The 24,201-nt window shown below is 40.1% G+C and overlaps 1 protein-coding gene across 1 annotated transcript in view; it reads left to right on the top strand.

Annotated features, from left to right (window-relative positions):
* pappaa (pregnancy-associated plasma protein A, pappalysin 1a) overlaps positions 1-24,201 on the top strand; it is a 105,850-nt gene that overhangs the window by 12,937 nt on the left and 68,712 nt on the right. The window contains exons 3-7 of the mRNA XM_082542046.1: positions 6,016-6,161; positions 6,480-6,773; positions 7,116-7,308; positions 7,547-7,668; positions 16,297-16,798. Of these exons, the coding sequence (XP_082398172.1) occupies positions 6,016-6,161; positions 6,480-6,773; positions 7,116-7,308; positions 7,547-7,668; positions 16,297-16,798 (1,257 nt within the window). The remainder of the gene's footprint in view (positions 1-6,015; positions 6,162-6,479; positions 6,774-7,115; positions 7,309-7,546; positions 7,669-16,296; positions 16,799-24,201) is intronic.

The following is a 24,201-nucleotide window of genomic DNA, read 5'->3' as shown; positions in this document are numbered from 1 at the left end:
AAAACATAATGGAGTGCTTGGGTGTAAATACCAGGACTTTTCACTTCCCCTTTAAAGCCATTGCCCACCGGTTGTCAAAGTTTCACCTGCACTCTTGTGGGGGCTGGGAGAAGTGAAAAAGTAGATTTTCTGCATAACTAGAGGACTGAAGGGATTGTGGGAGGTGGGTGGCTTTACGTGGGCTATCGTAGGAATGCAGGGTCGCATCTGGCTTTGACGGGATAATATATAGCCAGATTCTGTTGGTGGTCCTTTGAAAATATGACACATGGGGGAATTCAGCTGATATTGCATTGGCAAGGTGACTGTGGTTCCGAAGTCAAGTAAGGTTCTGATGAAGCGTTTCACACATTTCTGCCAGAAAGTGAGAGAGTTACACTCAGCACTCCATTAAGGGCTTTTACTTCAGATAAGAACTTGGAGAGGTAGAAAGGCCCGGGGCTATCCAATCATCTGTTTCATATGTCTCTAAACAATGATTTAAAAAAAACAAAACTCAGCAACATTTCTTATGCATGTGTCTTCCTTGAAGGGAGAAATATTCCGAGGACTAAGCTGGAAGGTTAAAGAAGAGAGCCTAAGTATAGTAATAAAGACAGAGATGAATGATGGGGCTGTGGTGTTGACCGACTTGATGACAGGGGAGCTGAGGGCCCCCTCTAATTTCAAAAGTGTTCTTGGCTATGAGACTGTCATTGCCATGCCAGCGTGCCCCAGCTTTCACACTTAGCTGCCCTAGACACATGTATACGAGGCGAATTTATGGCTTTATATGAATTATATATGGATGTAAATGGATGAAGTCATAATCCCCCATTTAATATGTATCAGATATAAAAGCATTAACACGACAGTTTGAGCTGCCTCATGGACCCCTGAATTTCCCCAGCAGAGATGCCCTGCAGTGACGCTTCATTATAGTTAGGATCAATTTTCTTCACTCGCCTTACCTTTTGCACTTTCCCTCCCTCGTTTTTTTTTCTCTCCTTCTCTCTCTTTGTAAGTCTTTGAAACTTGTTTTCCCAGGACAAAAGTAGTGTGGTTAAATGCATGGAAAATCCTGTCTCTCCCAAGTGGCTCATCTAAGCTGAAAAAACATGATAAGAGGCAAGAGTGGGAAACATGGGTTAGTGGATGGGGAAATAGTTGAGGGGTCTATGAGAGAGAACATTGGGCGGTTGGTGTAAAGTGAGGTAAAGGGTAATTTGCAGGGAGGTTTGAGTAAGATAGATAGTTCAATTCTCAGAGCAGTTCTGGTTACATCCCTATGATAGTGTCATTGGGGACTGAGTTCCTGTAACGGCAGCAAACGAAAATGTAAAACATCCACGACAACATAGTCAACACTGTGTGAAATCAGAAACATGCACACATGCACATACAGACATACAAAAGCTTTTTGTATGTTCAGCTTTTGTCAGCTGACTACAGTAAAACTGAGTCTCGCTTTGATTCTCTCTTGCACACTAAAGTGTTAAGGGCCAAGGCTGTTAAAAAAATGAAATTGTGATTAGTAAATTAAATAGAGAATTTCTCCCCTTATTCATTGCTGATGCTGACTCATTCATTTCAGCATCAAAAACCGCGTGACCCCTTTCTCCCAACATGCATGTCCAAAAACTCTGGACAAATATTTTCTGAGGAAATAATGAAATTCCTGAAATTATTAGAAAGAGGGACCTTATATGATCTGTTTTCTCTCTCTCTGTCTATCTCCTTAGACCTGGCCCCTGCGAATGCCCTCTGTTGCTCTTGCATAGGCTTGACGAAAGCATGTAGTACACTAAACCTTTTATTGAAAACGTCTGTTTTAGGGGAGCACTGAATCTTCACTAAGCAGCCCTTATTTGACTTGCGACTTCAGGTAGAAGCAGATTTGTCCAGCAAAACTTGATTTTATGAGGCACTTTGTGTAGCTGCATATAAAATGTGCATTGGTGGTAACTTTAGTAGGGTTACTCCTGTGGGGAAAAATAAATTATCTCACTGGTCAAAATTCTTCCAAAACACTGCCAAACAACAGTGTTACTGACTTTTAAAATACTGTTTTTAGGCTACAAGAACATATGCTATGAGGCATACATTTAAATATTTTATACAGACGTTCCATCACAGGTCAAAAGTTTTCTATTGGATTGAGATCTGGTGACAGAAATATTTTACAAATCTTCTATTGTCAGTGTTAGTTAGCCAGTGTTAGTTGTAGCTTCACCTTCCTGTTCTTAGCTAACAAGTGTGGTCTTCTGCTGCTGTAGCTCATCTACTTCAAAGTTCCATGTGCTGTGCTCTCAGAAACGGTCTTCTACATCCAGTAGTTCAATCCAGTGACGATTTGAGTTATTGTTTTCTTTCTGTTGGTTTCAAGCAGCCTGGCCATTTTCCCCTGACCCCTGGACTCAACAAGGCATTTTCACTGAAGATATTTTCTCTTTTTCCGATCATTTTCTGTGAAAACTACAGATGGTTGTATGGGAAAATCCCAGTAGATCAGCAGCTTGTGAAATACTCAGACCAGCTCATCTGGCATCCAAAAGTCTTGTAAATCACCTCTCTTCCCCATTCTGACTGAACTTCAGCAGGTCGTCTTGACCATGTCTACATGCTAAAATGCACCGAGTTGCATAAGATGTCTAACTCAGAAGATCTCTAGAAGATAGGAAAAAGACCCTGTTTCAAAACACACACACAGATGCAACACACGACAATTAAATAATTTCCCCCAGGGATCAATAAAGTATTCTGATTCTGATTCTGAATTACAATTTAAAGTACCTGATACCATAAATAGGAAAAACAGCATGCAAAGACATTTTTTCTAATGCTAAAATGCCCATGCAGCTACGCCTATTGGTGCAACCAAACAAAACACTGTAATTCATCTGAAACATGAAGATATCAAATCTGACATCTCCACTTTTAAATGATTACAGGATCGTTCACTTAATTAAACAGCTGTAGTTTGTGACACTTGTTTGTGATAACCTCTGGTGACTTACTTCAGCTGGCATAGTAAAGTAATCAAATCAGGTGCATGCATTCAGTGGAACTATGCACCACCTTACTTCATAGCAATTCAAAACATACTCACCCATTTCATGTATTGAGTGGGAGAGTAAATATAAATAGCTCAGTCCAGGATTACACTTCACAAAGGTATGAGTCTTTGAAGATTTTCCTTTTATCTATATATTTACCTCAGTTCCCTTAAGTGGGACAAATGTAATATGAAATGTAGTGAAAAAAAAAACTTTTACAAATTGATTTGCATGCACGAAAAGTTGGTGCTGGAATCGATTCAACAAATTTTAAAAACAATTTACACTTTTCATGTACTAAGTTAATAAAATCCAACGTGCTCAGGGAAGTCTATGATTAAAATGACACTGAATTAAAGCAAAGTGAATAGCATTTAAATTTGGACCTCCTGTTTTGTTTCTCCTTTCTCTGAGGAGTTTGCCTATGTGGCTGTCCTCCCACAATCCAAAGTTTAAAGTGGTTGTAGGTGTGGATATGTCTTCCTGAGCTAATCATATGATTGACTGGCAGCCGGGTCTCCAGGGTGCATTTTGCCTTTTGCCCTCTACAAGTGACCACAGAAGAAGAACAGTGAATGAAATCAATTTATTTTTATTTACTGGAGGAGAGTCAGGTTTAGCCTCAGTTCACTTAATCTTATGAGGACATGCAAAATGTGAGCACAAAATAAAAGGCAGGCAAAAGGGTCACACAAAATGGGTCAAAACATCTACAGACCTAATTTGCCATAGTATGACTTGGGTCTTGTTTTGTTTCTGATAAACTCTTGTTTATACATCCACTGAATATCTATTTCAAAAGTCTCCCTAAGCCAAAGGGAAAGAATAAACTATCATTTCAGCATATGCAACAAATTACTGACTCTTCCAAGAGATGACTGAGCTTGTTGATGCTGTTTGCCAGGACCACCAGCCAGGCTCATAGAGAAAACTGTGCTTGACGTGTTCATAAAATGAATGACAGTTTCACTGCTGGAAAGATATCTCATTGTGTTGAGTGATTGCACTCATTTGTACTGCCGTTAATGCTCAGAGAGCCTGAGACAGAAGATTATGCCTTGAGAAGGGAGACATCGGAATACCTAAACAATTAATTCAAATGTCAGGCTGACATAAAGTCAGACTGGTCTCAGATTCTCGGTAGAAAACTCATGATGCAGTGAATAGAACATCTTGTTGTAGGACATTATTTCATTCTATGAGCATGCTAAGAATCCATCATATAAATTATAATATTTTTTCTTAATACAAAAGGGTAGAGTAAAATTTTCTCATGCATTGTATAAAAATGTTGGTATTTATAGACATTCAAAGAAAAAGGCTTTCATATTTCAAATATTTATCACAATATACATATATATTTACAACTTTGGAGTGCAATCATGTGGGAAAAAAAGGAAAAAAGTTTTCCCAGGACCCAGTAGTTTTTTGAAAAACCAAGCACACCCACAAGATTCTGTGAGAACTAAAAGGGTAGAAGCCAATTGCTACTAATCAAATAATAAAAACAGGAGTTTTGGAGGTCTGGTGGCCTGGGCTATCACATCTCAGGAAGAGTCAAGAAGTCCCACAAACAAGCCAAAATACAAAAAAAAGAAAACAAGAGCTACATCTCAGACTCTACAGGCCTCAAGTATGGCTTGGTTGGAAGGGTCGACACAGGAAAACCTCTTCTCTACAAAAGGAATGAGATAGCACAGCTTAAGTTTGCCAAGTTTCATCAACCCACAAGACAGATGAACCCAAAGTGGAAATGTTTTGGCCATTAGGCAAAGTGCCACAAAAAATAAACAGAACACATCAGCACAAACAACTCGCACCAATTGTCAAGCACGGTGGTGGAGGGGTAATAATTTAGGCTTGTTTTGCAGTCACGGGACCTTGCAGCCATTAACTCAGTCAGACCCTTTTAAGGTCATGTGTCTAAAGGATCAAGTTTGGCTGAATTCGGAAATTATGGGACAATGATCTCAAGAAGCTGTTTCAAAGACCCAGTCAAAGTCTAGACTTCAACCCAACAGAAATGTTGTGGCGGGATCTTAGTAGAGCTGTGAGTAAACAAATGTCCACAAACCTCAAAGAACTGAAACAATATCAAGTGTCTAATTTGACTTTCAGCAGTAAAGTATATGTGGCTTGTATGTTGAAATTATAAGGTGCCAGAACCATTTCAGAACTGGCTATTACTTGATTCGTCCTTCAACATAAAACACTGTCATGCACACAAAAAGAAAAACATCATAGTGACTCTTAGCATGCACTGTAGTTCCAGTCAAACTCTGTCAATAATTGCACATTTGGGATTATTATACGGTTTATTGTACTTTCTAAATGATAACGTCAACAACATGGTCTGTACTCTCCCTTCCACCACAAAAATGTAAATGAGCCTTAAAGCCTGAAATTAGTTCAGTGTAAATCAGACTGATGGCAACTTGATTTACAGTGATTATAATAATATAATTATATTTAAAAACATCACAACCCTCTCCTGGTGTACAGTCGTTGGTGAAAGAAAGTAAAACATAATTTTATTGTTATGTAAGTACTTGTTGGCAGTGCCAGATAGTTTGTAGTCAACATTCATTTTGGATGGAGGAAGGAAAACATTCTTCACCCCTAACCAGCTGAAGAAGATGCATTTTATTACGTCCTTATTAATTTGTACACATGGTTTAAAACACTAGCTGGCTTCAACAAGATCATTTATTCTTCTTGGAACTTCATTCTTTTGGTTTCAAGGTCCTTGCAACTGCCAGCACATTAAATAAATATTTTAGTTTATTAGGGACCTAAATCTGAGTTCTGGTTTCGTGAATGATGACACTGCATAAGCTCTTTTGGCTAGGAACAGTGTTTTTTCTTTTCTTTTTCCTTTTTTTTGGACTTGGTGAAATCTGGAAATGACTGTCTTAATTGTTAAGCCATTAACTTAATGTGAAATACTGTGTTTGTGTTGTTTTGGGTTTTTTTTCCACAGAGCCTATTTGGATATGAAAGAGATCAAAGAGATTTTGCAGTTGGATGGCTCAACTCACCTGAATGTTTTCTTTGCCAATTCTTCTGATGAAGATCTGGCAGGGGTTGCCACATGGCCCTGGGACAAAGAAGCCCTCACACACTTGGGTAAAAGACAAAGCGCATAAATAAATGCATGCATGCAAACTCACATGCAGTTACATAAGTACAGGCACACATCACCTTCAACTTCTTTGGCAGCCCAGATTGTTGATTTGGAGTAATTACAGTTCAAGCCCCAAGCAGTTTCTGTCTTCATCACAGCTCTAACAGGGAAGAAGGTGATAATGAAGCTGAGGAGGCCCATGAATAATGTATTGTCTGAATCATACCCCTGTGCCACAATTACTTTACACTACATTAGGAAAAGGCATTTGTGTGGTGTGTGATTGAGTGCGAGTGACTTCTTTCACTGTGTTTTTCCAGGTGGAATTGTGCTGAATCCTTCCTTCTACGGCACATTTGGTCACACTGACACAATGGTCCATGAGATTGGTCATAGCCTCGGCCTTTACCACGTGTTTCGAGGTGTGTCCGAGACTGAATCATGCAATGATGCGTGCTTGGAGACTGAGCCCTCAATGGAGACTGGGGACTTGTGTGCAGACACCAAACCCACTTCCAAATACAAAGGCTGCAGCGATCCTGAACCAGGCAATGATACTTGTGGCATCCGTCATTTCACGCATACACCGTTTAACAATTACATGAGTTATGCAGGTGAGACTGGGCCTCTGCATGTGTTGAGCTACTTACCAGAGGAAAACTTTATAGTTACCCTTTTTGTGTGTCACAGCTAATGTATAGAAATTGTCCCAGAGAACTTTTTGAGTCTGTGTGCATAGTGTGTGTAAAAAGTATTAGGGAATCTCAGCATTAGCGAATCTTTCATGGCACTCATAATGTGCTAAAGAATTTTAAAAAGTTATTTAAAGGGAAAATGCTCATAAATTATCTTGTAGCTTGTTAAAGTAGCTTGTTCTCTTCGTAGAAAATGGACCTGCACGATGATCAATCTCAAATTGTATCCTCACACTGATTAACTACCTCTTTTTTCTGCAGATGATGCTTGTACAGACTCTTTCACAATGAACCAGGTGGCTAGGATGCACTGCTACCTGGACCTCATCTATCAGACCTGGCAGCCTGCTTCCAAACCTCCTCTGGTGCCAATGGCTCCTCAGGTGGTTGAGCAGCATCATAATTCCATCACCCTGGAATGGTTTCCACCAATTTCCGGACAGTTTTATGACAGGTGAGATGAACTAGATATGTTATAGTTCTGATACATCCATGTATTGTGATGGGAATTTAATACTAAATATCTTGTTTACACAGTTACATACTTGAAAGTGAGTCCAAATCTAAAGGGCTTAATAAGCTTAACATTGTTACAATTGTCTTGTCACTTCTTGTGTTTGTTTATTGCGTATAAATGACGTGTATTTGGTATGTATCTAAGTTGGTTGCTGTACTGCCTGTTGGTTTCCTAGAGAAGTGGGATCAGTGTGTGACAAATGCACTGAAGGGAGAGTCCTACTACAGTATGCATCAAACTCGTCTTCTCCACGACCATGTGATCCATCTGGTCACTGGTCCCCTCGAGAGGCTGAAGGTACAGTACAGTACTTTATACTTGACTTCTTTTTGACACTGAATTTTCCCAGTCTAGTCTGGCTTTTGCTGTGGAAGTGTAACACATCTTTGTTACATCAAAGAAACACATCTTTGATGTCATTCAGACATCTGTCACTTTCTTGATTTTTTGACCTCTTTCTTCTAAAAGCAATTTTTCATATAAAAACCACACCACATCCACAGTTTACAGTACCATAACACAATTTGAGGTAACTTTTTGTTGCTTGTTTGTTTGTTTAATTTGTGTGAGTCAGTACCCCAACATGCACAAACCTTTGGTGACTGACTCAACCCTAAACTATGCAAATGACTCACTGGATTCATAACACTTGGGCCGTGGGACAACATGGAAGGATCAAGGAGGTCGTTTCCCAATGGATGGTGCTGTATGGTACCACAATTCCCATATGCAGGTTCAGGCCCAAAACCAAGGTCAAAGATCACATGTTAGCCCTAACGCTCTACTGAGAGGAGCCTTGTCTTTCCCTTTTCTAGTCTTGCCCTGGTGCTGAATTGAAAGAAGAGGAATTGGACTGGGACATAAATAAGGCAGTAGAGATGAAGTATTTAAGATTTAAAAATAGTTGCTGTCCCATCTGTGTACCTCTGATCTCACTGTTGTCCTGGCAGTGGCAGCATCAAACATACTTTGGATATTATGCATGCATGTAACTAAGTGCAGCTAAAAGTGCAATAAACATTTGAAATAATATAAACACTCAGCGACCACTTTGTCAGGTGCACCTTATCAACTGCTTGTTGAAGACAGTGTAATGATTAGAGAAACTGCAATAAAACCCAAGAGGTACATCCACAGACCTCAGTTAGCATCTTAAATGTAAAACTCACAACAGCACAATTAGACTCTTAGGCACAATGTCCATTGGGCAGATGAGACCAAAGTGGAGGCATTTGGCCATAAAGCAGAGCAACAAGTTTAATAAAAAACAAACATAGAATATCAGAACAAACACCTTACACCAGCTGTGAAGCATGGCGGTGTAAGGGAGATGATTTGTCCAGCCAAAGGACTTGGGGGCCTTGTAATTATTGACCATGACCATGAATTATTCTAGAGTCAGGCCATCTGTCTTATTGCCAAAGCTTGGCTGGAACAGGGTCATGCAACAGAACAAAGAGCAAGAGCGCTCCAGCAAATGTACTACAGAACGGCTGAAAAAGAAAAGAAATCAAGATGTTGCAATGACTCACTCACAAGGGCGTTTAAACCTTTTCATGGGTGCTCAGGCATCTCTAAATTTCATCATAGCACCCCTAAAAATAACTATAGTAATAATAATAGTAATAATAATGTTTTGTAGTGTTATTGACTTTATCTTAGAAAGTTATATTTTGCCAACTTGTCTACACAAAACAGAATAAAATAAAAACATGGCCCCTTTAGTCTGGTTGTCAAAGCACTCTTGGGCAAGATACTGAACCTCGAGTTGCCTGCAATGCATCAAAGTGTGAGTGTGTGAACATTTGGTTAAAACTGGTTGGGCACAGAAAAAAGTGTGTGTGTGTGGATAGGTGAATGAGCCTTCTTGTAAGAAAGTGCTTTAAATGCTCAAAGTAGAAAAGCGCTATGTGAGCACAGTCCATTTACCAATTTGGACTGTTTGGCTTAATTAGTTTTCGCTTAGTTAAGCGCAATTTGCAGGATCTCATTCGCTCTCATTGCAAATCTCTAAACATATTCACACTCACTAAAACACATTTCGAACAGTTATTCACTTGTGATGTATAATCCTAACTACAGGAGGCAGATGTTAAACACAACTGCAAAACAGATGTCTTCTTAAACACAATGGCTTGTTGCTGATGTTAACCAACAAATGCCAGCACAGAGTGCGCAGCCAGCAAGAATGAGCTGACGGTTGATACCAACAATAAATCGAAACAATGTGAGGCGCAAAGGAGGAAATGGGAGATCGAGAACAACAATGTCAGATGAAAACTTGGCAATTGGGAATGACCATGTTTGTGTACATACAATGGACAGCCTGAAACGTATAGTATGAGATTTACATGCCTATAATTTACTCACAAAAAATGTCTCATCTTTTTGTTTTTGCTGTAGTGTTTAAGGAATGCTCTGTAGTGTTATTATTTTTTTGACTTTTCTGTCATCTGAAAACTTTGTGCGGTTTTGGGCACAGATAAAATTGTTTTGATGTGATTGTTTGGTTTTTGCCAGTAGAGTCAGAGGTTTTGTTAATGTTGTTTGAAAATTGGGTTTTGTGTTTACAGTTTTCAGAAAAGAGGGGACGGTTTCAGAAAAAAGGATCTTAGCAACTGGGAAAAACCATAATTACTAATAAGGTTGTGCAGAACCAGCCCAGAATCCATAACAGGGACGGGCAACCCTGCAGCTTCTGTGACCGAGATCTATTATCCAGTCATTATTAGGCCTTACAATTTAAGAGGCTGGCAAGGTTTTGATTGTTTTGGACAGGTTTTCTTTGGATCTATACTTGTCTCTACTGTGCTTTATTTTAGTTTAAATTGAATATATGTTTATTTATCTCTCATATGAAGCACTATAAGCACTGTTTAATACTGAATTTTTTCAAATTCAATTTTAAATTTAATTTCACAAAAATGTTATTGATGTGATCAAATATATAGAATTACTAGGATTTACATTTTACAACAAACGTTTATTTAAGCAGAGTTATTTAAATATGAGCTTAACTCCTAACCTACTAAATGACAGGAATGCACATATTCATGAAATAACTATGCATAAATTATATAATCCTTCATTTAAAAAAAAGGAAATTTAGAAACTGCTGATCTACTTGGATTTTCCTGCACAGCCATTTCTAGGGTTTACACAGAATGAGCTGAAAAAATGAAAATAACCAGTGAGTAACAAAAATGGCAGAGGTCAAAGTCCTTTGAGCACATAGGAAGGCAACAGCCCCTCAGAAAACCACATAATACAAAGAAGGTATGCAGAGAAGCGTCTCTGGAATGCATAACATGTCAAACCTTGAAGCAGATGGGCTACAGCAGCAGAGGACCACACTAGGTGCTGTGCTTATCAGGTAAGAACAGGAAACTGAATCTACTATAGTTTGCACAGGCTCACCAAAATTGGACAACAGAAAATTGAATAAACATCCCCTGATCTGATGAGTCTGAATTTCTGCTGTGATATTTGGATGTTGGCATAAACAACATGAAAGCATAGATCCATCCAGTTCAGGGTGCTACTGTTGGTGTAATGGTCTGGGAGATATTTTGTTGACACACTTTGCTCATCAACTAAAAAAATTTTAAATCCCACAGTTCAAACCACAACACAAGGCTAGAAATGAATCCTAATCAAAGATGATTAAAATTCTGAATCATGTGTCAGTATGTGTGGATGCTGAACAGCAGCTGCTGAACCTTGCCTTTACACTGGTTATAGTGTGTGAACCAGAGGCAAGTCTGGGCTTGTCTAATATGATGTGTGTTTAAACTGTTTTTTCCCTCTTGGAAAGGGTCTTTGTTTGGTTCTCTCTTAACTCTGCTCGGGCCAGCTTCTCACTGGATACACAGAATACTGCAGCTGCTGTCCCTCTATAATGTTGCAAATGTGATCAGTAGTCACGTTCTGTCATTAGAATGCTAGACATTAAATTACTTGCTTTAAGATTATTATAGTTAGATTACTGGCAAAAATTCCTGTTTTGGAAGATGGGCGCATTGACGTGAATGCAAACATACATGGCACCTGTTCTTCAATGTCTTCCTCCTTATACTACTTGACTGGGAAACACTAGCATGGCCAGGGTGAGCCAGAATGCTTCTCATAAATCTTTACTACTCTAAGCCCTGGAGAAATTTGGCTGAAGTAAAAAAGCAATAATGGGGGGGGGCAAAAACACATGGATATGGATTCCAGGAGTGGGTAAGAGAGATTGGGTGGGATCGAAACCACCCAAGATAGTTAAGAGAATTGCATGTGGTTGGTGACATGAGTGAAGGAGGACTGATTGAAAACAGTACTGCACGATGCAAGCGAAAAGGTTCAGGATGTGTATGTTTGACAACTGTATTTTGCTTTACTTTGCAGTGTTTCACTTGCAATCTGTAGCACAAACATTATTTTCTCTAAATATCTATGGATTTAATCCTTTAAACTAAACAGCAAGCATCTGTGAAAAATCAGAGATTGCAGACACCTCACTAAAAGAGTTTTTAAAGATTTGTCTGCCTGACAGTATAAGCATAGACTGCTATTTTGCATTAGGCTCAAACAACAATACAACAACAAACAAACAAACAAAGAAAAACAGCAAGCAGAATGGTGATTAGCACTGCCACCTCACAGCAAGAAGGTCCTGGGCCTGAGTCCACCGGCCAAGTGTCGGGCCTTTTGTCGTGGAGTTTGCATGATCTCCCTGTGCCCGTTTGGTGTCTCTCTGGGTACTTTGGCTTCCTCCCACACTCTATATACACGCTCATTAGGTTAATTTGAGATGCTAAATTTTAGGTGTGAATGAGAGCATGAATGGTTGTCTGTCTCTTTGTGTTAGCCCTGTGACAGACTGGCGGCCTGTTCAGGACCCCTTATCCTGCCTTATGGCACCCGGGAGAGGCTCCAGCCCCTCCAGCACCCCTGATTTAGATAAACGGAAGAAAACAGTTGGATGGAATAAGTACATCTGAAATGGATGGTTTGATAAATGGATGGATTCATTGGGAATTAAACGAGAGGAATGAAGTGAACAGAGCTGATGATATTGGTAGTCTTTCTTGACACTTTGATAGCTTCTACACATGTAATTTATCACTTGTCTTTCATTACTGCTGTCAAATTGACACTACAGAGCACAAAACAATATATCAAAGGATGAGATTATTGTCATCCATCCTGCCAGGATCAAACACAGCGCATTGGTCATTCTGTCACAATCAAAGGACACATTTGCTGCTTCAGCTAAAAAAAATCTATTTAATTCTAACACATTCACCCCAAATTTACAGTGACTTTAGTGTACAGAGAGCATAAAGTCCCTTGTAAATTTTGTAACATTTTCTTATGGTATAACTATTTGAGTTATAGTAGTTAGCTCCTTCACTGTGCACCAAAATAACTTAAAATTTAAAAAAAGGCTTGTAAATGCTACCTGATTTGATATATATTTTCAAGACAAGAGTGCCCATTGCCTGTATAAGTGAGTCTGTGTGTCTGCAAAGTGTCTCTCTGTTTGTATGTGTCAGGGCAAAAGCATTGGAGGGGGGGGCGGGTTGACGTCTGCCTTCTAAGTGAGGAAGTGTGTAGCAGTGTGACAGTGAGTCATCGATAGTGAAAGCCAGAGCCAGACACTTCTTAGAAAGCATAAAGTGTGCATGCCCGGACATATCCCTGTCTGTTTATTCATCCAGCTCTATGGACTTTTTCTGGATCAGTATGATTGTAACCAACATCTATCCTAGAGTTGTACTTCACCGATTACAGCCAGTATTAATTGTCTTGACTTGAAAAGAGCAAAATGTTTCAGCCGCAGTTTTCTGGCCAGTGTCATTGCCGAGTCAGGAATTCCATTTTTGTTGACAAGGAGCCTTTAGGATGCATTTAACAGACAGTTATTAAATAAAGTTTAAATGTGGCAAAAAGCAAGCCTCACAGAGTGTAATACTCTTAAAGTTAAGCATAAACCTCCAAACGAAGGATTTGCTTGATTAGCAGAAAGAAACAAAAAATACATTTGGTAAAAAATATAAATCTCTCCTCATATCAACCAGACAACAACAAAAAAAGAAGTATTGGAGTAACACAAATGGAGGAAATATGCAGGGTTGTCCAGCAAAAAAGTTTAACCTAGCTCAACAATTACTGAAAAATATTTGGCTGCCAGCTGCCATTGGGTCAAAGACAAGGTTCTGCCAGAGGGGTTACACAGAGACAACAGACATTCATACCTATGCCAAAGTTATAATCATCAGTTCATCAGTTCTGCACACAGTAAACAGCTTTTAGAGCAGCATATGCTCACATCCACATGTCTTTTTCGGGGAAGGCCTTGCATTTCAACTGAAAGTATGCTACTTCATGAGTCATTTCTTAATGAGAACAATCAGGGAACTTCCATCACCCCAAATCTCAAGAAGCTGGGACTTTGTGTAAAATGTAAATAAAAACAGAATGCAGCAACTTTCAAAGCTCATTTTTAATTTGATGATGGGGTAACAAAAGATTGGAAAAGTAAGTGGCACTAAAAAGAAACAGCTGGAGGAACATTTTGCAGCAAATTAGGTTAATTGGCAACACCTCAGTGACATTATTGGGTATAATAAGAGCATGTTAGAATGCCAGAGGTGAAGATGAGCAGAGGTTCACTAATCTGCACAAAAACTGCAGTTACAAATTATATGACAATTTCAAAATAATAATCCTCAATTTAAACTGTGAGGTCTATGGATAGCTCATCATCTAGAGTACATAATCTCATAATAAAAACTTGATAATCTGGAGAAATCTTAGTACGCCTTTGGACAAGACTAGAAATCAAATATTGGATGCCCCCAGGCCTGGTGGCAATAAGCAGGACTGCATTAAAAAACAGACATCATTCTATCATTGAAGTCACAGAATCGCTCAGGAACAGGTCCACAAATCCTTATCTGTGAACACAGTTTGCTGTGCTAACTGGAACTGGGATTAAAGCACTATGATGCAAAGAAGACGCCATGTGTGAACATGATCCAGAAATGCTACTTTCTTCTCTGGGTCAAAGTGGAAAATTGTTTTGTGGTCAAACAAATTGAAATTTGACTGAAGAGTTGAGAGACCATCTCGCTTGTTACCACTGCTCAGTTCAAAAGCCACCATCTCTGAAGGTATGAGCTTGTATTTAGTGACTTTGGACATATGGAAAGGCCCCATCAGTGCTGAAAGGTATATATAGGTTTCGTAAAAAATGTTGTCATTCAGATCACGACTTCTTTCAGCAAGACAATGCTAAACCAATGTGTCACCAAACAAAATATGATAAAAATGACCCAGGACTGAGACAAGAACAGCCAAGAACAACATTTGTCTCCTAAAAGTCTCCCCAGCTCCCACATGTTTATGCGCTCCTGTTAAATAAAAGAAATGGTGGTAAACACTGTCTCTACTTATTTGCGATGTGCTGCTGCCGTTAAATTCATAATGAGGGGTGGTGGTATTTTTCTGTCTAAACATTTGACATGTTTTGTATCTACTACTGTGAATAGCACAAATATTTTTTACACAAATTTTCTTGCAAATTATCCCATTCCTTCTTTCAGAGTTGGGGTTGTAAAAAGGGATGTGACAAATTCAAATTTTTAACAGAAGGGGAACAAAAACTGCAGCGAAAACAAAAAATAACAAGCACTAACCCATTTTACCCAAAACAAAACCTTGTTACAAGAATCCAAATGGCACCAATTTCTTGGAATGTGTAAAATTTGAATGTGGAAACGTCATTTGCATATAAAGCTACATTAAATTCATTTTTAAAACCCCAAAACAAACAAGGGTACTGCCAATCAACTTTAAAAACAAAACAAAAAACAGTTTATACTGCCTTGGGTTACACAATGGCACCTCTACTCTTTCTCCTCTTAAATCTTCAACCACATAATTCCTGTGCCAGAGCAGGAGTGGGGCCCACCATAACAGCTGACATTACAAAATATTTTCAGTGGCTACAGCTCCTTTCCTTGCAAACTCAATGAAAATTTACCCAGAAAGCCGGGATTACATGAGCCGAGCAAAGCCAACCTCTTGGAGTACCTTAGTTCATTCTCTTCCAGCCTCCCGCTTTTCTCCCTCTCTTCTCTATTTCTTACTCTCTTTCTCTTTTCTTTAATTCACCTCCACACTGGCCACACACACACACTTACAGTACAATAATAAATGTGTTGAGATAATGTGGCTTGGAAACCATATTCAGTCTTCACTTGATTAAACACTGGAATTTTGCATGGTGCCCAGAAATGAGGTTAGCAAATGGCTTCTTTGGTTGCCAGCTTGGAAATGCACAAAAGGAAATTGAGGGAGAACATAGTGTCTGCCGCTTGCTGGCTTCTAAAAGTGCTTGATGAATGTTAGTGTACGTCACTTGGGATAATCCAAGTTAGCTGTGTGTGGACTCCAAATATGGCTGGAGTGTGACTGTTAGAGGTTGTAATGACTGCGCTGAAGTGAGAACCCTGCACAGGGCCCCTCTCAGAAGGTACACACCTCAGCTCTGCCTTTCCTCTGCAGATGGACTCACAATGAACTCTCAGTTTCACCTCAACCTTGATGTTGCAAGCACTGCAGATACACCAAAAAGATTGTTGATGCGATTAAAAAAAATAAAAAATAAAAATCTGTCAGCAATCTTTTTTAATATTTAGTTTAAATTTACCTGTTCGGTTATCTTAAAATAGTTCTGTACAATAGTGTATTTGAATTCATCATTATGTGTCTGCATGAGTGTTTAATAATCACCCATAGCTGTATCTAAAATGGTCAACATAAGCTTGTGAATTATTTAAAGTTTTTGTGTTGCCTACGTGTGTGTGTGTGTGTGTGTGTGTGTGTGTGTGTGTGTGTGTGTGTGTGTGACTGCTTTGTAATTTCATCCCATAGGCCCTCCTGATGTGGAGCAGGCTTGTGAACCAAGTGTGCGTACCTGGAGCCCTCATTCAGCAACCGAGCAAGACATCGTTGGCCTGCCAGAGTGCCCTTTACAGGGCTGCATGCTTCAGCTAGAGTTCGCCTACCCACTGGTACCTGACTCCTTGACTGTGTGGGTTACATTTCTTAGCCGCGAGGAAACAGCGCTGCCTGCGATCCATAACATCTTGCTGCTGACCGTCAGTGGAAACAACATTTCACTGGGTCCCAGCAATGTTTTCTGTGATACCCCGCTCACTATGAAGCTGGACATTGAGGAAGAGGTGTATGGGGTACAGTTCTACACTATGGAGCATCATCTGGAGATCGACGCCACTCTCTTGACATCCAAGCCAGACTATAAACTCTGCAACCATTGCCAGCCTTTACGCTACCGCCTGTTGCGTCAGCCACCCTTCACACATGCCCCCAACGGTCTGCTGCTGAATGAACCTACCCACCGATATACAGATAGGTGAGTGACCTGGTAGGTGAATATTTTTCTATGAGTGCCCAAACCTCCACGTAAATCGCCACTCAAAGCCTGTCAGGATCACACAAACATTTCTGAGTGAAATATTTCTGACTTGGCCTGTTCATAGTCAGTGTTGGTCAAGTTACTTAAAAAAAGTAATCAGTAACTAATTACTGATTACTTCCCCAAAAAAGTAATCCCGTTACTTTACTGATTACTTACTTTCAAAAGTAATTAATTACTTAGTTACTTAGTTACTTTTTAAAAACACAATTTACAACCTGAAGAGGTTGTAAATTGAGGAAAAGTCCCTTTTTAAAACTTGTTTTATTAGTTGTAATCTTTTAACTTCATGCATCAAGCAAAAAAAAAATTTGTGTTTACACTCACTCTTTCAAATAGATGCAAGTAAAACACAGCAGAAAATAATTAAAGTCAAAGACTAGCGGTCCTGTTGCACTATTTTCACCTGTAAAGCAGGAGTGGGGTAGGCGGAGGTTTACGCTGGTGCAGGTGTGCCGCGGTCAGTTGAAGAATCCACGAGTTTCTCTGTCGTATCCCACTCAGTGCTTGCTTGGAAGTTTAGGGGGGTTTCGCTGTAACAAGAAGTTTTCTTCCCACACACAAAGGACGCTAATGTTTTTGTCACTTTTTATGGAATCAAACTTAAAGTAAGGTCAGTACTTCCACGCTTTAAACGCTGCACGCTCATACTCTCTCCCGCACTCGATATAGAACATCGCACTTGCTTAGTCACTGTCACTGTCATGAGACATTCTTGCAAAAAAAAAATCACGGTTTTAGTAACGCAGTAACGCAGCGTTCCTACGGGAAGTAACGGTAATCTAATTACCGTTTTTGCAATAGTAATCCCTTACTTTACTCATCAGATTGCCCATTTTTGTTCATAGTCCACCAGGTTTTATGTATTTCAGCTTGTCATATGTTTTGTGCAAGCTTGCTGGCAGGTGGGCAGAAAGACAAACAAAACAATTCAAAAAAACCCCTTGTACAATAAGTTTGCAGCAGCCTGAAAAATATTTCTGCAGACGGTTGTTTATGAGAAAAAATGGAGACTTGCTGAGCAGTCACTGTATACCTTCCTTCTTTAGTGTGATGTAATTAGGAGTTTTTTCAGGGCATGCCAGTAAAAAGTGTTTTGTTTTTTTTTATCTGTGGAAACTATTCACTTAGCTATGTTCTCGTAATACAAGATATCCTTTTTAATGCCCCCAGGAACATAAGCAAGCCGCCTCTTGTTCTGCAGTTTCAAATCTGTTGCCCAACATTTGTTTCCTATAAGTCATAGGTCAGTTATTGCCCACATTTGCTTCCCCCCCATATTCCATGAAAAAGCAAATAGACGGCCTGTTGAAGGTATTATCTGCACACTGTGGTGAGAATTTAATGCTTTGCTTTTATGGAATGTGCTGACACAGGAAAAAAACATGTTGCTATACATGACAGAGCTGTGTGTTGTGCCATCCCACTATCATGCTGTCAGTCTGGTTCCCATGAGAAGGATAGTGCTTGATAAGAGGCAGAACAGTGAGCACGCACATTATGCAGGATGCAGTGATGATATCTAACTTCCATAAAGTGCCTGTACATAACTTCCCAGTATACAGTGGGGCAAAAAAGTATTTAGTCAGCCACCGATTGTGCAAGTTCCCCCACTTAAAATGATGACAGAGGTCAGTAATTTGCACCAGAGGTACACTTCAACTGTGAGAGACAGAATGTGAAAAAAAAATCCATGAATCCACATGGTAGGATTTGTAAAGAATTTATTCGTAAATCAGGGTGGAAAATAAGTATTTGGTCAATAACAAAAATACAACTCAATACTTTGTAACATAACCTTTGTTGGCAATAACAGAGGTCAAACGTTTACTATAGGTCTTTACCAGGTTTGCACACACAGTAGCTGGTATTTTGGCCCATTCCTCCATGCAGATCTTCTCGAGAGCAATGATGTTTTGGGGCTGTCGCCGAGCAACACGGACTTTCAACTCCCGCCACAGATTTTCTATGGGGTTGAGGTCTGGAGACTGGCTAGGCCACTCCAGGACTTTCAAATGCTTCTTACGGAGCCACTCCTTTGTTGCCCGGGCGGTGTGTTTTGGATCATTGTCATGTTGGAAGACCCAGCCTCGTTTCATCTTCAAAGTTCTCACTGATGGAAGGAGGTTTTGGCTCAAAATCTCACGATACATGGCCCCATTCATTCTGTCCTTAACACGGATCAGTCGTCCTGTCCCCTTGGCAGAAAAACAGCCCCATAGCATGATGTTTCCACCCCCATGCTTCACAGTAGGTATGGTGTTCTTGGGATGCAACTCAGTATTCTTCTTCCTCCAAACACGACGAGTTGAGTTTGTACCAAAAAGTTCTACTTTGGTTTCATCTGACCACATGACATTCTCCCAATCCTCTGCTGTATCATCCATGTGCTCTCTGGCAAACTTCAGACGGGCCTGGACATGCACTGGCTTCAGCAGCGGAACACGTCTGGCACTGCGGGATTTGATTCCCTGCCGTTGTAGTGTGTTACTGATGGTGACCTTTGTTACTTTGGTCCCAGCTCTCTGCAGGTCATTCACCAGGTCCCCCCGTGTGGTTCTGGGATCTTTGCGCACCGTTCTCATGATCATTTTGACCCCACGGGATGAGATCTTGCGTGGAGCCCCAGATCGAGGGAGATTATCAGTGGTCTTGTATTTCTTCCATTTTCTGATGATTGCTCCCACAGTTGATTTTTTCACACCAAGCTGCTTGCCTATTGTAGATTCACTCTTCCCAGTCTGGTGCAGGTCTACAATACTTTTCCTGGTGTCCTTCGAAAGCTCTTTGGTCTTGGCCATGGCGGAGTTTGGAGTCTGACTGTTTGAGGCTGTGGACAGGTGTCTTTTATACAGATGATGAGTTCAAACTGGTGCCATTCATACAGGTAACGAGTGGGGGACAGAAAAGCTTCTTACAGAAGACGTTACAGGTCTGTGAGAGTCAGAGATTTTCCTTGTTTGAGGTGACCAAATACTTATTTTCCACCCTAATTTACGAATAAATTCTTTACAAATCCTACCATGTGAATTCATGGATTTTTTTTTCACATTCTGTCTCTCACAGTTGAAGTGTACCTCTGGTGCAAATTATTGACCTCTGTCATAATTTTAAGTGGGGGAACTTGCACAATCGGTGGCTGACTAAATACTTTTTTGCCCCACTGTAGTGTGAGTATCCGTGGAAGGTTGCCTACAGTAGGAATGTATTTATTTTGAGGTTTTGGCACACTTCAGTTATTATTGATGTACTGTAGGTAGTTTTACTGCTGTGGTGTATTTCACTAGCTGTGGTTGCATTCCATTGGTGGTGGTCAGTTGCGATGGCTGTCTGTTTTCTGTTGTGAGAGCATGTGCGATCTTGTTTCTGTTAAATGGTCAGCGAAGATCTAGCAAGTAAGTATGTGTGTTCTAGCCATAAAAGTCTGTAGCTCATCCAACTGAAGAAGAATAGTGTGTCTTTTAGGACAATTTATTTGGAAACACTGTGGAACAAAACAAACAAAATAAAAACATACTGTACAACCTCCAAAAGGCAGAATGAAGGGGCATAATGTTTTCACTTTCTTTTACTGATCAGGGCATAAACATTAAATTAGACACGTCGTTCGGAATACTGATGCAGGCCCATTGGCTCGTCACGAAGCATAACGAAACAAACATAACCTCTGACATTGTGAAGGTCACCCAGATGTTTTTGTCCGCCACAAATCCAGCGTAAAGTGCTCTGTTTGACTACCTGAGTCGATTTGCTGAAATGCTTTTCTTGACCACACAGACAGTTGCATCGTCTTGCAGTATGTTTCAGTGGGTTTGACAGACACGGATGATTGACCCTCCACTTTCAGGCTTACTGGCCTTCAGATTAGTTGAGGCAAACTGAGCAAAGGAGATGCCAGAGAACATACCTCCTAAGTATCAACCCATGTATGATGGATTGTTTGGTCAAAGTAACGAGATGCAAAGTGGGAGTTAGGACTACTTGAGGGGTAAATTATGGCCATGATTGGAGGGCAAAGAGGGACAGTATTAGGAGGTCAAGCAAATGTAAGGAAAGAAGGTAGCAGAAGATGGTTCCACTCCTCCTCAAAGGAGGTCGTCCAGTAGCAGTGCTGCTACTGCCCCCTTTGCAATTTAACTCTGGTTCTGTACAGTTCTGCATATTATCTGCCACATTTATCCCTTTAGCTACTCAAGTCTAGATTTGCTTGTTTAACTATTGTGTGGCACTCTTTTTGGCTAATTCTGAAAGCAAGTTAGATCTTAAACCGAGGACTTTATATGTAGTTCTGGTCAAATGGGGGGAACAGCAGTTCTTTCCTTTAAGTCAATCTAATGTTCACACTCAGTTCACACAGCTATTTGAAAAAGTAGGCAATGTTTCTATATCACTTTATTGTCAACACATTAATTTATTTTGTTAATAGAGTTAGGGGATTATTTTTTCTCATAACAAGCAGTAAAAATCACCGATTAGTCGGAAATCCTTCGACAGCAGCTACAGCGATTATTACTTTACTCTCTTCGATCACCTCTTCATTACAAACATAAAAAACATAATCCATAGCAAACCGTTAGTAATCTGGTAAAGTAACTAAGTAAAGTAAAATTTTATTTATATAGCACATTTCTAGATAAAATATCACAAAGTGCTTCACAAGGTATAAAACAAAATGGTAAATGGCCTGTATTTATATAGCGCTTTACTAGTCCCTAAGGACCCCAAAGCGCTTTACATATCCAGTCATCCACCCATTCACACACATTCACACACTGGTGATGGCAAGCTACATTGTAGCCACAGCCACCCTGGGGCGCACTGACAGAGGCGAGGCTGCCGGACACTGGCGCCACCAGGCCCTCTGACCACCACCAGTATGTAACGGGTGAAGTGTCTTGCCCAAGGACACATCGACCGAGACTGTCCAAGCCGGGGCTCGAACCGACAACCTTCCGTTTACAAGGCGAACTCCCAACTCTTGAGCCACGATCGCCCCAAAAACAGACAAAAGTTAACAAAATGCAATTCTAAAAAGATGTGTTTTTAGTTGTTTTTAATCTGGTAAAGTCTGGCTTGTAACTGGTAGAAGTCATTAATCAGCTAAGGGTTAAAGGTTCAGGAAGAGCCAGGACATTTCTCTGTCCTTGTTTAGTTTATTTGATCATTTTTCATCAGGCAAATGCAGCTGTTTAGGCAAAAGGAAATAGAAACTACAGACCCGCGCAACCCAGAGGACTTCTAAAAAGGCATACGATTGCCATACAAATTATTTCCTGTCCTGTTTGAATAATTTATTTTAGCTCTATACATATAGCACAGGTTAGTGTGGGTGTATAATTAACAGTCCTGAAAAGTAAGGCTTTGTTTGGTGATCTTGCAGGTTCAAATTAAGTTGTTTTTTTTCTCAACTTCCATACATTTATCTGTTTTTCTCATCTGGAGTCTTTCCGCCAAGAACAACAAGGAGCTACAGAATGGAAATGCATCTGCACATAAGTGTCCACATATCAGTAAAGGTTGGAACACACAGACGAGCACAGGCACACACCGGCAAACTTCTTGCTGTTAGTAGCTTTCACGTATGTTAACTCATGGCTCTGTGTGGTTTTGAATACCTTTGAAATGCATATTACAGGACTTTGTTCAAGACTTCACAAGAGAGCCACTATGAAAAAAAAAAAATTATTCTGGGGTTTTGAGAAGAACAAAAAAGCACTAATGATGAAATCTTATCATGTGACACGTTGACAGTGATTGTAGTAAGGTCCTTTGAGCTATGAGTTATACAGCAGATATTTTACATAGCTATAATTAGTTACAGATAAGTGTGTTTTTATGAATACTGGATAGGAATTCTGATACTAAATTGTTTGAAACCTATAGGTGTGGCTGTTATAAATTCGTCCACAACATCACTATGTGCTTTTGAGGTAGCAAACAAACAAACAAATGAAAAATCTCTATGCTATTTGTTCATTCTTCTCTGCTGCCAGTGGCTTTACTAACATATGACCACATTTAAACTGGTGCCGTTTTTATGCCCGAATCATTCAAAGTTCGGCATTAAGTGGCTCTGAAAATGGTCAGGCACATGGATTGGACTAAAAATAATTCAGTAAGAAAGCATTCAGTGTTCAAACAAAATTTTGAAAGACTTTCCGAAACCCATGCTCAAGATCAGTAAAAAAAAAACCCAAAACAAACAAAAATCCCCACAAAAACACGATGAGAAGAAAGTCTGGCTACTTTGTCAGTGAACGCAAATTCATTGATTAAACTTCACATTAATTAATTAAACAAGAAAATGGGAAAATTAATAACCGTGAACACAAATCAGTAGATTAAATATCGCAGCTATTTCACCCGCTTCCCAGAAGCTGTGTTGTATCATTATATCAGTGACAAGAGGAGAAAAAAATGTTGTGCGAAAGGACAAAGGACCCCACGATGGAGTTTTGCAGATCCTGAGGAAACTGCCTTTGTGCCCCAAGCTGACTGTGATGTATGACACGAGGGGGATCTGATCTCGTGGTGTTTTCTCAGAAAATAACTGAGGATGATATATGGCTCAGTCGACATGAGCTGATAATCTGTTTATTGCTTTTTAAATAAGAAAGTCATGGGGCACGCTTAAATAAAATGTTTGCAATTGACTGCTACAGTATTGACACGGGTAACGAGTTTGCAGTTCTTTGCCTGTATAGACCTAGGCGCCGGACATAACCACAGTCTTTGGCTTAGTCACTCACCTCAGCTTCCTTTCTAAGCCTTTTAATCCCAGCGTGGCTGTAAACCGCCGCTCCAACTTTTCTACTGAAAGAAGAACATGATTCCCCGGAGTCGTGATAATAATAATGAATAATAATAATGGATTGGATTTATATAGCGCTTTTCAAGGCACCCAAAGCGCTTTACAATACCACTATTCATTCACACACTGGTGGAGGCAAGCTACAGTTGTAGCCACAGCTGCCCTGGGGCAGACTGACAGAAGCGAAGCTGCCATATCGCGCCATCGGCCCCTCTGGCCAACACCAGTAGGCAAGTAGGGTAAAGTGTCTTGCCCAAGGACACAACGACCAGGACAGAGAGGCCAGGGATCGAACCGGCGACCTTCCGGTTACAGATGCGATTCCCAACCCCCTGAGCCACGGTCGTGAGCCATTTTTTACACGCTTTTCCCAGCAATCACATCATCGTGCATGCGAGAACCCAAATGCCTGATATAATCGAATCGTGAGATGGTTTTTAACCTGATAGTACACAGTCTAATTGCACCCAGGTAAGAATGTTGGTGGTAACAATCTGGGGAATTTATTTATCTTACCTCACTCCCTACA

This window comes from Aulonocara stuartgranti (genome assembly GCF_965226115.1).
Source record: "Aulonocara stuartgranti genome assembly, chromosome: 7".
NCBI lineage: Eukaryota > Metazoa > Chordata > Actinopteri > Cichliformes > Cichlidae > Aulonocara > Aulonocara stuartgranti.
This window is presented reverse-complemented; position numbering and strand designations above follow the sequence as displayed.